Genomic DNA, 14,846 nt, shown 5'->3' with positions numbered 1-14,846 from the left:
CACACAGCTGGTGAGGTTTGAGACTCCCCCATGGGCTTGGGAGCCGAACCCGTCGGGGGGTGCTATAGCTGTGTGAGGCAGGATTTCCATACCGGCTGCGGGGTTTCCCTGGCGGGTCTCAGGGCTGCCCCATGGCAGGTTGGGCCCGGCCAGGCCTGGTGTCCCTCGCTGAAGCCCTCAGTGGCTCCCCAGTGCCCACTCCACTCCCACATTCCGTAGCCTGATTTGCTCCAGGTCCCCCCTTGCTCCCCACTGGGGTCCCTCCACGCCGTCCAGGCTCCCAGCACACAGCCACACAGTCCAGGCTTGGTCTGCTCTGTCCCCACCCCACCTGCCACCTTGATCCGGAACCCTCGCGCCCATCCTCGATGGCCGGCTGACTGTGGGCTCTTTCCCGCGTGCCCCCTGGCCCTCAGATGAGCCAGGTCATGCTTACCTCAGGGCCTTCCACCTGCTGTTCCTCACCCGCCTGCGCCTGGTCCAGGTGTCCCCCGGCCGCTCCCTCACGTACTTGGGTACTTGTTCGTATGCCAGCTCCCGACCAGCTCCCCGAATCAGCATCGCTGCCCCTTCTCACAAACCCCACTCCGTGTTTCTTCTTAGCGCCTCCCGTGCAGTTGGTGAGGTACGTGCAGTACTCATTTGGTTCTTGTGTCTCTTCCCACGCCAGCGTGAAGACTGTCCACCTCTGTGTCCCTGGCAGCAGGGCAGCGCCCGGCCCTCCAGGCCCTTTGGGGCTTGTTGCTGGCGACTGAAGCCGAGAGCGCGTTCCTCCGTTCAGCACCCGCTTGGCCCCGCTCCTCCTCTCCCCGCACCCGGCCTGGGCCCGTTGTTTCCGTGAGGAATCCCTCCTGGAGCCGAGCGCTCAGTGGGCAGGCAGCACAGGGCCGGGCAGCTGTGTGGCTGCGGCCAGGAGACAGCCTGGCTGGGGAGGGAGGCGGGCACGCTGACCCTTTACAGAAATTCCCTCTGACGGTGACCCCTGTCAGAGCCGCCTCCGCGTTGCCCCTGCGGCCACCTGGGAGCCGAGGCGCTGGGAACGAGGCCCCTTCTTGCCCAGGTCCCCTCCTCCACCATCTGGACGTTTCTAAACTCGTCTTGTACCTGATGGCAGCCAGCCTCCCGAGCTCCCAGCTGCGCTGCCCGCCTGCGGGCCAGCCCGCCCCCCGGAGCCTCCCCGCCTGCCTCTCCTGCCTGGGCCCTGGCCTTGCCGGGAAGAACGATGCCTTTGTACGGAGAAGGGCGGTATTAGTCAGGGAAGGAGGGCAGCATTCGGAACACGGGCGCTGCCACCGTCCCGTCCCGGGGGCCTGGGCGAGTCCAGTCGCTGGCTTTGGAGAGTCTTTCTCAGCATCTGCCGTCACCCGTGGTCCCCTCTGCCACGGTCGTTGGGAGCCACAGACAGACGCAGGATCGAGCAGCTGGGAGACGTTCTGGTGGCCGGTGGGCGTCCTGCACGGCCCTCCTATCTCGCGGGCAGTTTGACGGGTCACGTTTGCTGGTTTCAACCACAGCCCAGTAAGAGACTGTGGCGTCGGTACTTTCTAAGCTCAACGCGGTCCGTGTTCGAGGGGTCCACATGGAGAAAGAACACGTGGTGGGGTTCCTGGGTGTGTGGGCTGCGCAAGTGCTTGCGCCTGGTCTTCCTGAACGTTGACGCGCCCGGCGTCCGAAGGAGGATTTGCATGGAGGCACCCGCCCCAGTGAGGGCCCCACTGTGTGTGTGTGGAGCTCTCTGTTCCTCTCTGCTTTCCCGCCAAGCCCCGAGGCTGCGCGGACCAGCGCCAGGCAGCCGTGACCTGTCCCTGAGCACACAGCATGCTGGGACTCCAAGAAGAGTTGGTCCGTGCTGGACCATCCTCCGGATCAGAGGATGTGCGAGGCCCACATCCTCTGATTCCCTCCCAGTACCCCGTCCGCCAGGGGGGGACACGGAGACGTCCCAGACCCACAGCGCTCCCTCCCCTGACCTGCTGGCGCCGGGTCTCGGGCTCCATCAGAACTGTGAGCACGAAGTGTCTGCTGCTGTTCATCAGCCGCCAGACGGTGCGGTCTGACAGCAGCCCCCTCGGACCGAGGCGCTCGGTGAGGCTGCCCGTGAGCTCGGGAGGCGCGCGTGCTCTTGCTGGTTGGCCTGTGCTGCGGCCGCCGTGGGATCCAGGCGGTGGGGCCTGCTGTGCAGTGACACGTCCCGCTGATTGTGCGCCTGCGTGTACGACGGGGCTGCTGGTCTCCGAGGACGACAGTCACTCGTCATCTCCCCTCCGTTCTGTCGGTTTTCGCCCCATCGGTTTGGATACTTGTGGTCTCTGCTTGGAGATTGGGATGATCTCATCCTGTCAATGCCCCCCCCCCCCCACTTTATCCAGGTACTTCCCTTGTTCTGAAGTTGGCTTTGCTGAGTCGATAGCGATTGGCGTTCGCTGGGTGTATCTTCCGCGGTCCCTTCGGAGGCTCACTCACAGGTCGCGCGCGGGTCTTCCCCGTCAGCACACACGCTCCTGGGCCCTGTGCGCCCCAGGCCCAGAGACGCCTGGCGCGTTCTCGGTGCATAAACGGGGAGCGGTGCCTCACGGGCCGAGCCCCTGTCCTCCGTGCGAACCCGGTGGTCTGGTGGATCAGAAGCGCCGGGGAGTGGCCTGCCTGTGGGCTCTCAGACGTCCTCCCGGAGAGAGGAGATGGGCCACGGCTGCCTCTTGACACGCAGGACTGCGCTGCCTGCTCGCCTCTCCCCGGGCTCGTGAGGTGCTGGGGGCCAGGCCTCGTGGTCGGCGGGCTGGCGGCCTTTCCTGTGGCCACTTCTAAATCGCCCGCTGCTTTGCCTTCTCACTCTGGGCAACCTTTTACCCCCCCACCCCCACCCACACTCCCAATACTCGGTGTCTGATCACGGCGGGCCGTCCGCACCTCGGGAAAAACAAGACCGCCCGTCCTCCGCGTCTTGTTGACGGCCCCCCGGCGTCGGCGTTGATTCTCAGGAACAGGTTTTTAACCGTCGCCATCTGTCCTGCTCTTAGTGACACTGTCACAGATGTTACTTGGCTGGTCCAGGGGGGATGTGTTTCCCTGAAGACGGCGGTTCTTGTATGAGGAAGTGTGGACGGCCACCCACTCACAACACGAACGTCGCTCCTGCCCCAACAGAAGCACTTGTAGCAGTTGTTTTAGTTACAGGGGGACGCTGCTGGCCCACTTACATCTATGGAAAGGAAGTTGGGAGGCCCAGGCCGGTGTGGCTCAGTGGTTGAGCATTGACCTATGAACCAGGAGGTCACAGATCGATTCCCGGTCAGAGCACATGTCCAGAGAGGTTGCCAGTTCTGTGGCCTCCAGGAAGGAGAGCCCCAGGGGGTCACTCTGGGGCTCCAAGAATGGGAGGTTATGGGGTGGGGGCAGCCAGCAAAAGGCCACCGTGAATCCGTGAATGTCACGCCTCCATCCTGGAAAACAGGGCTGACAAGGGGTGACCTTGCGTCCTGTCCCCCGGTCTGTGCTGGCGCCGCGGGCTCAGCCATCGCTGCGCGTCCACGGCAGGGCTGCTCCGTCAGGCTGCGCCGGGGAAGCTCTCGTCTTGCAAAGCGGGGAGACCGTGGCCATGTCTAGCGTGTGCTTCAGGAGCTGTGTCTGAGGTGCAGAGGGGTCGTTTGCAGGAGCTGGGAGGCCTCTGAGGGTTAATTGGATGCTGTTATTTGCATTCAGCTTGGCGATGGGAGCGCGTTCCGTTTACTCAAATGAGCAGTAATTTAAAATTACAATTTTCCTCTTAATTGTATGTACTTGGGGGATCCCACTTCAGTCTCCGGAAGTCACTGTGATATGAAAATGCACAGACGTTGGAGTGGAGGAGGGGCCTGGGGGTGAGCCTCAGCCCCGATGGGGAGGGCGTCTAGGAGAGCAGGTGCCCGCCCCGCCCCAGCCTGGCTCCGGGCAAGGCTGCAGCGCAGCCCCGTAAGCACCCCCACCCCGATCTGGGTCCCAGGAAACAAAGGTGGCACAGTCACCGTGGCAGTGCCTGAGCTGGTGCGGCATCTGTAGGCAGGGAGGGGAGCAGCTGAGGTGGGTAGAGCAGAAACACAAAGGAGCATAAGGAAATGCTGCGAACAGCTATGTGCCAACAAGCTGGACGATGTGGAGGAAATGGGTAAATTCCTAGAAAAACACAATCTCCCGAAACTGAACCAGGGAGAATCAGAAAACCTGACTAGACTGATAACAACTGATGAAGTAGAAGCCGTAACAGAAGGACACTCCCAGCAAACAAGTCCCGGTGCGGACAGCTTCACAGGGGAGTTAACCAAACTCCCAAGAACAGCCCTGTCCTCCTCCAGCTGTTCCAGAGCATCCCAGGGCAGGCACATGCCAGCTCTTCTTATGAGGCCAGCATTGTCCTAATCCCCAAACCAGGCAGAGGCACCACAAAGCAAGAGAACTACAGGCCAATGTCCCTAATGAACATAGACGCTGAGATCCTCAACAAAATATTAGCGTGTGCCCAGATCAGGGGCGAGGAGCAAACCAGCAACCCAGGTACATGCCCTGGGCCAGAATCGAACCTGGGACCCTTCATTCCCCAGGCATCGGTCTATCCACTGAGCCACACCGGCTAGGGGTTCTCCAGGATTTTTGATGAAGCAGAACTTACGGGGTTGGCTCAGACCCCACCCCCCTCACACCACTGCCTGCAGCATCTGTGCACACATCCTTCCCGCTGTTCCCGAGATTGGAACAACGCATCCTCTCAGAGCCACCCCTCCTTCATTCGGCACCAGATGCCCCCTGCACGCTCTCATTTCCCGCACAGTCACGGACACACTTTCCTCTCTGTCTGTAAAAAGAGGAACCAGTCTCCTACCCCATCTCCTCTTCTGCTACTCTCCTGTTTTCATCATCATCATCATCATCATCGTTGTTATTTTGTTGCCCTGTTTGCTGTGCACCTCCTGCCTCTGCTGGCTCCCTCCGGTCCCTCCCCTCCTGTCCTCTCTTCCACCCGCTTCGGTCACACTTCCCGCATCAGGGTCCCTAAGCACCGCCAAGACCTCCAATCCAGCCGTCACTCCTTAAAAAAAACATGTTTTTATTGGTTTCAGAGAGGAAGGGAGGGAGAGAGAGAGAAACATCAGTGATGCGAGAGAATCATGGACCGGCCGCCTCCTGCACGCCCCTGACTGGGATCGAGCCTGGAAACGGGCTTGTGCCCTGACTGGGATCGAGCCGTGACCTCCCGGTTCCATAGGTCGACTGGAAAGTCCAAGCTTGCACTTTCTGGTGACCCAGTCCCCATCTCGGAGCCCACACAGAGTCGCCGCAGCAGGGCACAGACACTCGTGCCCCCGGGAAATGACAGGGGTTTCGGGGCCTCTGTCAGGGAGGGACCAGGCCGAAGACCAACGATGGGAGCAGAGACGCTCCAAGTGTTTTCACCCTGGGACGTTGTACGGGTTTCAGGCGCTCTGTGCCGGGAACGGGCAGAGACCAACACGCGTTTTCATCACTTCACAGTAGCCACTTGGATTAAGATGAAAGCTTAATTGATATCATTGATCATCTCCCAGCCTAGATTTCAAAGGGCTCTTGATAGCTAGTAGCTATCACAAGTACTGGGCGAAAATGCAAATGGGTTCTTTTATGGTTTGTAGTGGGAAATTATGATCCAAAATGCAAAGCAACGTAAGAAAAGACTGATGAATTGAGTTGCTTTAGGGGGAAGAACACCTTCCCATTAAGTGCGGGGAGGGGGACACCGTAAGAAGGGGGAAAGACCAAATGTAAACCAGGAAAATAAGTGCAGCTAGCATCACAGACAGCTCATTTCCTTAAAATATAAGGGTTAAAAAATTAAAAGGGCCGGCTGGCGTGGCTCAGTGGTTGAGCAACAACCCATGAACCAGGAGGTCACGGTTCAATTCCTGGTCAGGGCACATGCCCAGGTTGCAGGCTTGATCCCCAGTAGGGGGCGTGCAGGAGGCAGCCGATCCATGATTGTCTTTAATCGTTGATGTTTCTATCTCTCCTCCCTCTCTCCCTTCCTCTCTGAAATCAATGAAAAATACTTTTTAAAAATTAAAAGGAAAAGACCAACACCCAGAAGGAAGTGGCTAAAAGATCTAAACATTTAGTTACAGAGAAATAAATGCAAATGGTCTTTGAATTGAATGAAAAGATGTTCAACACCTTATGTAAGAGGATTGTGAGTTAAAATTACGCCGAGATACAGAAACCCAAGTTCGACACAGTCTCCATCCCTGTTGGTGAGGTCGTGGGGCAGTACAAGCGCTCCAGCCCCTGCAGGGTCGGACAGCACGGACCCCAGTGGACCTGCTTTGACCTTGACTCAGCCATCCTACCTCCAGGAAGCGACTGGAAGTGAAAATGTACTCAGAAAACCACCCCCCAAATAAAACCGCGCTCACAGCCTGAGGAGGCCTTATTCTCCTAGGTCTTATGTTTTTCAGCAGAGGAGCAGGCGTTTTTCTGTGCTGGTCTGGTGTGTATGTATGTGTATATCCTATATAATAAAAAGCTAATATGCGGATTGACTGGATGGCAGAACGCCGATGGCTATGACGTGCACTGACCACCAGGGGGCAGATGCTAAATGCAGGAGCTGCCCCCTGGTGGTCAGTGCACTCGCACAGGGGGAGCACCATTCAGCCAGAAGCTGGGCTCATCTGTGGATGTCCACGGCAGCGCTCAGGATGTCCGACTGCTGGCTTAGGCCCCTAGGCCATCAGTCAGACATCCACTGAGGGCTCCCAGACTGTGAGAGGGCACAGGCCGACCTGAGGGACACCCCCCCCCCCCCAGTGCACAAATTTCGTGCGCCTCGTGTGTGTGTGTGTGTGTGTGTGTATACTTACATTAGCACCGGGCCTCTAGCATATATATATATATATATATATTTACATTAGACGGATTCCTAGGTTTTTATTTTTGGCTCCTGTCTAGGTGCGTCTCTTTGGAAATGACCTTCGTGGTGGCGGTTGAGTTGGGGTGTAGGTCTGCCCTCCAGTAACCTCGCGTAGAGTCCCTCGGGTTTTCTCTGGCCACACGTTTCCTGCAAATGATGTGACTGCAGTCTCCTCCATTGCAATCTCCTCTGGTTCCGATGCAGTGCCTGAGGCTCCGTGCGGTGCAGGCACACTGGGCCCAGCTCGTAAGCAGAGGCGGGGTCTGGAGTTGGGTCTTGGACTCAGAAGCCCCATCTCGCTGCCTCTGGCTACCTCGGGGCGGGGGGTGGGGGGGAGGTCCTGGGACGTGAGGTGGCGATGGCAGAGGGTTGAGGGGCATCGTGACTTTGGGATGGTATCCGAGCTGGGCCTTGACTGGCTGGGAAAACAGGAGGAGGCAGAGGGAGGCCCCCGGACCTCCTGGCTTGAGTGGCCGAGCACAGCCTGTCCAGTCTGCGTCCCGCCCTGCAAGGCGGCGGCCGAGCATCGCTGGGCACAGGGACTTGAGAATCACCCGCACTGTCTCTTGCCGTCCCAGGCGCCTCTGACAGTGAGCACGCTTCCCTTCCCCACCCGCGTCTGTCGCCATCTTCCTTCTCCCGTCCGCAAGGGCCAGCGGAGCGCAGTGACCGATGAGAACAAACAGCGTCGGTCCAGACTCTCAGCGGCCATTTCCCCAGAAGATCAAGGTCAAAGGAGAACGCTGAAAGGGTGCTTAAACTCCTCTGCCACTTCAACCGAGTGTTTGTTTTTTGTTTTTAAAGGAAAGCAAGCTCAGACTCTATTAGGCATCATTGCTGCTTCGGTTGTCACTTCTCGGCGAGAGAAGGGATTGTTGCAATTAAAATGGATTTGGGACATTGCCCTTCTCTGAACGAGTACATTGAGGACAATCGCCCATGTGGTGATATTTTGGATTCAGTCCCTTAAAGAGGATTGAATATAGTGGTCTTGAGCGGTTCGGTGTTGGTTCTTTGATACCAGCCGGGTCTGCTAGACTTCCCTGGTTCTGGCTGCTGTTACTGGGTCAGTTGACTCAGACCAGCTCAGCCACTTCTAAGGAAAGGAATGCACTTCTGCTTTTTCTGGAACCTGAAGGAGAGAGACAGGCAGACACACAGCCCTCACCTGCACCTGCAAGGCCCTTCCGGGGACTGCTGGCCTTTCCCTCCAACCCAAGCGCTCACTGTCTTAGCCTAAAGCGTCTTCCCATCTTATGATGTTAATAGAGCTAATCCTCTGCCCCTCCTTGCCCAGTGACCACTCCCTACGACTTCCCACCCCTGAGACGGGGCTTCCCTAAGTCCTTTGTGCCCCTGATCACCCACAAGGGTGACGTGCATGCCTGTTGTGTGTCCCCCGCCTTTTAGGATCCGCCACTTGGGACTGCGAAAAAAAGAATATGTAGCCACAACCTGCGTAAGATAGAGACTATTATCATATGGGTTCTCTATTTCTATGCAAACAATTACGGCCAAAACTTAGTGGTGCAAAACAGCCAACATTTGTGATCTTGGGCATCGAACCGGTGAGTGAGGAGTCTGGGAGCAGCTCGGCGGGTTGATTCTGGCTCAGAGTTGAGATGTGCGCCAGGGAGACCGTCATCTGAAGGCCTGACTGGGGCTGGGGAGCCACTTGGAAATGGACCTCACAGGGCTGTGGGCAGGAGGCCTCAGGTGTGGCCCAGGGGAGCTCTCCGTGGTGCTGACAGCACCCACACACCTGGTCCGCGAGGGGGGCTCTCCAGGGTGCTGAGAGAGCACCCACACACCTGGCCTATGAGAGCCTCTTCATAGTGCCCATCAAGGGGTCCCCACCACATCTGGTTGGTTGGGGGGGGGGGGGGGCGAGCTCTCCATGGTGCTGATTGAGGTGCACGATCTGGTCCACACGGGGGGGGGGGGGGCTCTCCAGGGTGCTGAGAGAGGGCCCGCACACCTGGCCTATGAGAGCCTCTTCATAGTGCCCATCAAGGAGTCCCCACCACATCTGGTTGGTTGAAGGGGGGGGGGGGGGGCGAGCTCTCCATGGTGCTGACTGAGGTGCACGATCTGGTCCACACGGGGAGCTCTCTGTGGTACAGACAGCACCCGCACACCTGGTCCACGAGGGGGGCTCTCCAGGGTGCTGAGAGAGGGCCCGCACACCTGGTCCGTGAGAGCCTTTTCATAGTGCCCATCAAGGGGTCCCCGCCACATGGGGGGCTCTCCATGGTGCTGACTGAGGTGCGCGATCTGGTCCACACGGGGAGCTCTCCGTGGTGCTGAGTGTCCGCACAACATCTGGTTCGTGGTCGTCCTCACAACACGGCAGCCACTTCCCTCAGAGGGGTAGAAAGAGGACGGGACCTGTGCTGGGCGGAAGGAGGTATGGCCAGGCCCTCGTGGCTGAGAAAAGCCAAGCATCCCAGCCCTGTTTGCTTCCTCGTATTCATTCCATCTGCAGGAACGAGGCAGACCCTCCCGGCTATGCCTGGCTGGGTGCTGGACTCAGAGCCAGTTGGGGAGGCAACAGCCGACCCCAAGGGCCTGTCCAGGTCTCTGCGTCCACGGCACGTCTTCAAGGTGGGCTGTCCATGCAGAGGGGCAGGTCGTCAGAATAACACCTCTGCTTTAGCCACCGCACTCGAGGGGTCCCAAGAGGGTGGGGGAGGCACTGCAGCTGAGCAAAGGAAATGCATCATTTTCTTTGGAGAAAATGAAAAGTGGTGCTGGGCCCGGGGTGGTGACCTTGCCCTGCAGTTAGCCTGCTGCCGGGGAGATTAGAGCAGACAGGCGTGGGAAGAATGCTAATGAGTTGTGGTGGGCGGGAGCCCAGAGCCCGGTGCCTCCTCTGCCACCAGGGTGCTTGCTGATGCCTATCAATAAACACTTAAAACCCAGTTCGCAGTCGAGTTCCGATGCCCGCCTGGCTCTGCGGTGGGAGAGCGTGTTATGTAAGCAGTGCTCTGACGTCCTTGTCCTTCCAAAACCGGCTGAGGATTCTGAGGTTGGGGGATCTGGAGCATGGGGGGTGCTCAGGCTGCTATGAATGAGACCTACAGGCTGAGAGCCGGCAGAGGAAACGCTGGCTCCTCCCTCCAGGTGTGGGCAACCCCGGGTGGCAGCGGGCAGGCCTCACCAGGGCAGGGAAGCCCGGCCCAGCCCGCAGACCGCTCTGAGTTCCTGGAGGAAGTGGGAGCCGCGGGGCTCCTGGGCACATGGTCCTCTCATAGGCCCACGGCGCTCGGGCTGGCGCTGCTCAGGGGTTGAGTGGCAGCCTAGGAACCAGGAGCTCACGGTTGGAACCCCCGTCGGGGCCCATGCCCCGGTTGTGGGCTCGATCCCCAGTAGGGGGTGTGCAGGAGGCAGCTGGTCCATGATTCTCTCTCACATGGATGTTTCTCTTTCTCTCTTCCTCTTTCTTTAAAAATCAGGAAACATATTTTTTAAAAAAGACTAATAAGTCCCCATCTTCTTGCATGACTCCTGGCTTTCTGCTCATCTGCTTCCCCAGCCCCCAAGGAATCCCGCTCCAACCCAGGGCCCGGCCTCCAACCCCTTCACCTGAGGGCCTTTCCCTGCAGTTTGTATTTGCATTGGAGAGCAGCGTGAGGCCCACGCCCCTTTCTCTTTACTGTAGGAAACCACCCATCCCAGAGGCAGGTTGGGCTGTGAACCTGGACAGGGGAGAGGAGCAGGGCCTGCCTCTCCCTCTCCTCTCCTCTCCTCTCCTCCACCCCAGCCCCAGCCCCCACGGGCACACCCTCCTGGTCTGAGAGTGTCCGTAATACGGGTTCTGTGAATCCGTGGGGTCCAGCTTTGTTGTGGGGAAATGCATATTCATGAGGGCGTGAGGAGCCTCATTGAAATGCGCGCAGTCTCTCCTTCCTGCATGAACGTGAGCCGACCCTTTATTTGTGTTCCGAGGGCTGAAGTGACGTGGTTTTTTTTACTTTGTTTCTGGTCATTTCTGACCCTCTCCTTAGAACGATCATCCGTGCACTTTTACAACGTCTCTCACTCACTCACATTTCTGTACGTGTAATCGTTGCCGAAGTGAAAGTAATTCCCTCTTTTTATTCTGTTTTATTCCAGAAAGATCTCATCGCCCGGAGGGTCTCCCCGGCCTTGCCAGACCACTCGTTTTCGGTAGGAGATGGGGCCCCGCGTGGAGTGAGGTCTTGTTCTGCTGACGACGTGTGTGACGTGGGATGGTGTTGCTGGAGGGAGGCCCCTTCGGGGGGAGGACGTGGGGGCTCCTGGCTGGGGTGGTGGTGACAACGAGCCACATTCTGGGTGGGTGTGCATCGCACTCAGTGGCTCCCCACGCAGCCTCCTGCCTCGGAGGAAGACAGGAAAGGATGGGCCAGCCCTTGCGATTTGCTTCTGGACTTGCTGTGCGCTTTCAAAGACTCGAGAAATTCCTGCTCTGACACCCAACCTTTTCCCCTCTCTTTTAAGTTGCATGTCGGGAGAGGAAAAAAATTCCCTGACACTTTTTTCTAAAAGTGGAAAATTGTGTTAAGAAACCAGCCCTAGGAGCTGCGACTAGGTCGAGCCCAACGTCGTCCGTGTGATTAAGTTGAGGGAAGCTCGTCCTCTCTGGATGTAACTTTTTATTAATGATACTAAGGTCTAATTAACTGGATCTCGTTCTCATTAACGGCACGAGAGTCTCGGCTGGAATTCTCAAAGGGAGCTCTGCGGAGTCCCGTCGGGTCCCAAGCAAACGGTGATCCGCATGCAGATCAGGGCGGGGCGCCCTTTCTGTTCCGCGTCCCCGAGCACAGAAGTAACTCTTCGTTTCCAAAGTGACGCTTACACACGTGCGCCCAGACGCACCAGGCGATGCTGCCTGAAGCCAGAGGGTTCTTGAGCCACAGCTTGTGCTTGGGCCGGTGACAAGCACCATCTCTGACAGCCCTCCGTCCTCCAGAGCTGTGCTGCGGGGTCCCCTCCGTGTCCTCCCGCACGGTCTGGGCTGCGGCAGACGCACTTCCCGCCCTGGGTGACACGTCACTCAATGTCCCTCCGTCACTTGACCCATTTTCGGGGGAAATGGTGCTGGCGGGAGGCAGCCCGAGGCCCCGCCCTGCTCTGAGGGGAGGAGGCTTCCCGGCCTGAAGCCTCTGGTTTGTGTGGATGTGTGTGTTTTAAGTATCTGTGGCTTCTTTTTTGTGTATTTTTAAATATGTTCTTATTGATGTCAGAGAGGAAGGGAGAGGCAGGGAGAGAGAAACATCAGTGATGAGAGAGCATTGTGGATCGGCTGCCTCCTGCACGCCCCCGACTGGGGATCGAGCCCGCAGCCCAGGCATGGGCCCTGACCAGGAATCGAACCCAGGACCCTTCCGTCTGTAGGCCGATGCTCTATCCAGAGCCAAACCAGCCAGGGCTTCTCTCTGTGTCTGAGAGCAAGCAACCAGATCCTTTGACCTTGGCCGGGGCCACCTGTGTTTTCAGGTGCAGGCGCCTGAGGATGGCTGGAGCCACGCCTGTCCTCTCTGGCCCCGTGCCTCACGCTCTCTCTCTGGCACGGCTGTGCGTGGCTTCTGACAGACGTGCCGCTGGGGTGGGAGGGCACGCTCTTTGAACAGCTGTGCGGCAACAGGGCTGCGGGAAGCGCCCGGAGGGTCCCCGTTGCCGCGTGGGGTGCTGACGGCTCTCTCCGACCTTCCTCCCGCAGCGGCGGCCTCCCACTGACGATGGCGGCGTGAGCACCTGCCATGGCCCACCGCGCGCACCAGAGCACAGCGAGCAGCATGCTGGACCACAGAGCCCGGCCGGTCCCCGCGCCCCCCAGCCAGGACCCCGAGGGCCAGGACGCCGAGCTGCCCCTGGAGGGGTACGTGGCCCCAGGCCTGGTGCGGCCTGAGAGCCCCCCGGCCCCCGAGCGGGGCTGCCCCGACCACAGCCCCGACCACAGCCCTGACGGGGACTCCAGCTCCGACTACGTGAACAACACCTCGGAGGAGGAGGACTACGATGAGGGCCTCCCCGAGGAGGAGGGCGTCACCTACTACATCCGCTACTGCCCCGAGGACGACAGCTACCTGGAGGGCGCGGACCGCCCCGGCGAGGGCTACCTGGCCCACGGCGCGCGCCTGCTGGAGACGGACGAGTGCCAGGAGGCCGTGGAGGACTGGACGGACTCAGCGGGCCACGGGCATGAGGGCGGCCCCGGCTACCCCGACGGCCACCTCCCCGTCCCGGAGGACGAGGCGTCCGTGCTGGAGGCCCCAGACCAGGAGGAGGGCCTTCACTGCCGCCCCGGCGAAGAGGAGAGCTACCGGGACTACTACCCCCCGGAGGCCAACGGGAACGCGGGCGGCGCGTCTCCCTACCACCCCCGGCGCCGGGGCGGGGACCTGGAGGACCAGGAGGAGGACATCGACCAGATCGTGGCCGAGATCAAGATGAGCTTGAGTATGACCAGCATCGCCAGTGCCGGGGAGGCCAGCCCCGAGCACGCGCCGGTGCGGGGGCCCGAGCTGGGGCCGGGGGACCCCACGGAGGCCAGCCTGCCCGGCGAGGCCGGCCGCGGCCCCAGCAGACACGAGGGCAGGCCCACGTCACTCAGCCTCCCTCCCCAGGCCAGGCTCCCCGGAGACCCCCCAAGAGGCCTCAAGACCAAGGGCAGGACCCCCGAGGAGAGGCCCGCGTGGCCCCAAGAGCAGGTAGGACCGGCTTCCAGGGACGGGAGCGTGGGACCCCAAGGCCCAGGGTCCATTCAGAGCACGGGCTTCATTCTGCCCTGTCACTCACGTGCACCCGTCACTCATGTTCACCTGTCACTCACGTGCACCTGTCACTCACGTTCACCCGTCACTCACACTCACCCCTCGGGCGTTAGGAAATGCCAGGACAGGCTCCTCGGGGCTGATGGGCCTCTGCCTCTGCTCTCCGCCAGCCAGGTGGTGAGTGGGGACGAGGACCCCGCGCGTGGCCTCGCAGCTCCAGGTGTGAGCATGGGGGGCCAGGCCGGTCACCGGTGCCGCTTGTAGGGGGTTGCTGACCAATAAGAGCGGGTTTGTCAGCACCAGACAGCGTAGCTCCGCAGGGTGGCCAGGGCGGCCGCCTGTCATCGTGTCTGGGTGGTCTGCTGTGTGCCCGGCTTTGCAGGGACGGGACTGATGCTCCCGGAGGCCTCCCTCCTCCGTCCCCTGGGCATCTGTCCTGGGTCAGGGACCCTCTGCAGGGGACGTCCTCCCTGGGGCCTTGTCGACGTCTGGTGTTGGAAGCCTTAGGCGTTCCATTGGGTCCGAGCGTGTTTATTGTTTAGGACCCACAACTCGGACTGAGCCAGGGAGACGCTCCCCGAGAGAGAGCGGCCGCCGCCTCCCACGGGAAGGAGCGTGTGGACGAGCGGGCGCCCACAGAAACGCCCTGGGGGTGGGATTCTCCTGTCAGCGCTGCTGTCCTGTTGCCTCCTGCACCTTGGTCTCACGCCTTTCCCCACGTCGGGCTAGCTCTCGGACGTGTTTGCAGGGCTCAGGCTGGGTGTGCAGGGTGAGGGGGACATGGGGGACACTGGCCCGAGCCTGCCCTTCTGCCACGGGGAGCAGGGGCGCTGTCGTTAGAGTGCTCACACGGGGCTTCTGGCCTCTGAATTAGCAGGGCGATGCGGGGTGGGGGGGGCAGCGTTTGCAGCAAAGCTGTGGAATCGGGGATGCAGCAATCCGGCGGCCGCACCCACAGGTGGAGAAGGGGTCATGCCCATTTCCGTATCGGAGGCTGGAACACCACAGACGCAGGGCCTCCGGTCTGCTGTGCTGCGCTTGGCTCGCCAGGGAAGCCCGCAGCCTGGCTAGGCACGGTCTGGCCTCTGAGCCATCGCCAGCTCCCTTCCAGCGTCTAAACAAGGTTCGTCCCGTCGGCAGTGCCGAGGGCTCTGGTCACGCTCAATCAGGAAGCC

At 60.1% G+C, this 14,846-nt stretch overlaps 1 protein-coding gene across 3 annotated transcripts in view; it reads left to right on the top strand.

The window, feature by feature from the left end:
* Nucleotides 1-14,846, top strand: part of APBA2 (amyloid beta precursor protein binding family A member 2) — a 35,795-nt gene that overhangs the window by 3,269 nt on the left and 17,680 nt on the right. For all 3 annotated transcript variants that reach the window (XM_081114839.1, XM_081114840.1, XM_081114838.1), the window contains exons 2-3: nucleotides 11,027-11,080; nucleotides 12,618-13,608. In XM_081114839.1, the coding sequence (XP_080970965.1) occupies nucleotides 12,658-13,608 (951 nt within the window). In that variant the 5' untranslated portion in view covers nucleotides 11,027-11,080; nucleotides 12,618-12,657. The remainder of the gene's footprint in view (nucleotides 1-11,026; nucleotides 11,081-12,617; nucleotides 13,609-14,846) is intronic.

The sequence above is a fragment of the Myotis nattereri genome (genome assembly GCF_964212035.1).
Source record: "Myotis nattereri genome assembly, chromosome: 21".
Lineage (NCBI taxonomy): Eukaryota > Metazoa > Chordata > Mammalia > Chiroptera > Vespertilionidae > Myotis > Myotis nattereri.
The sequence above is the reverse complement of the archived record's forward strand: the minus strand, read 5'-3'. Positions and strand labels throughout refer to the sequence as shown.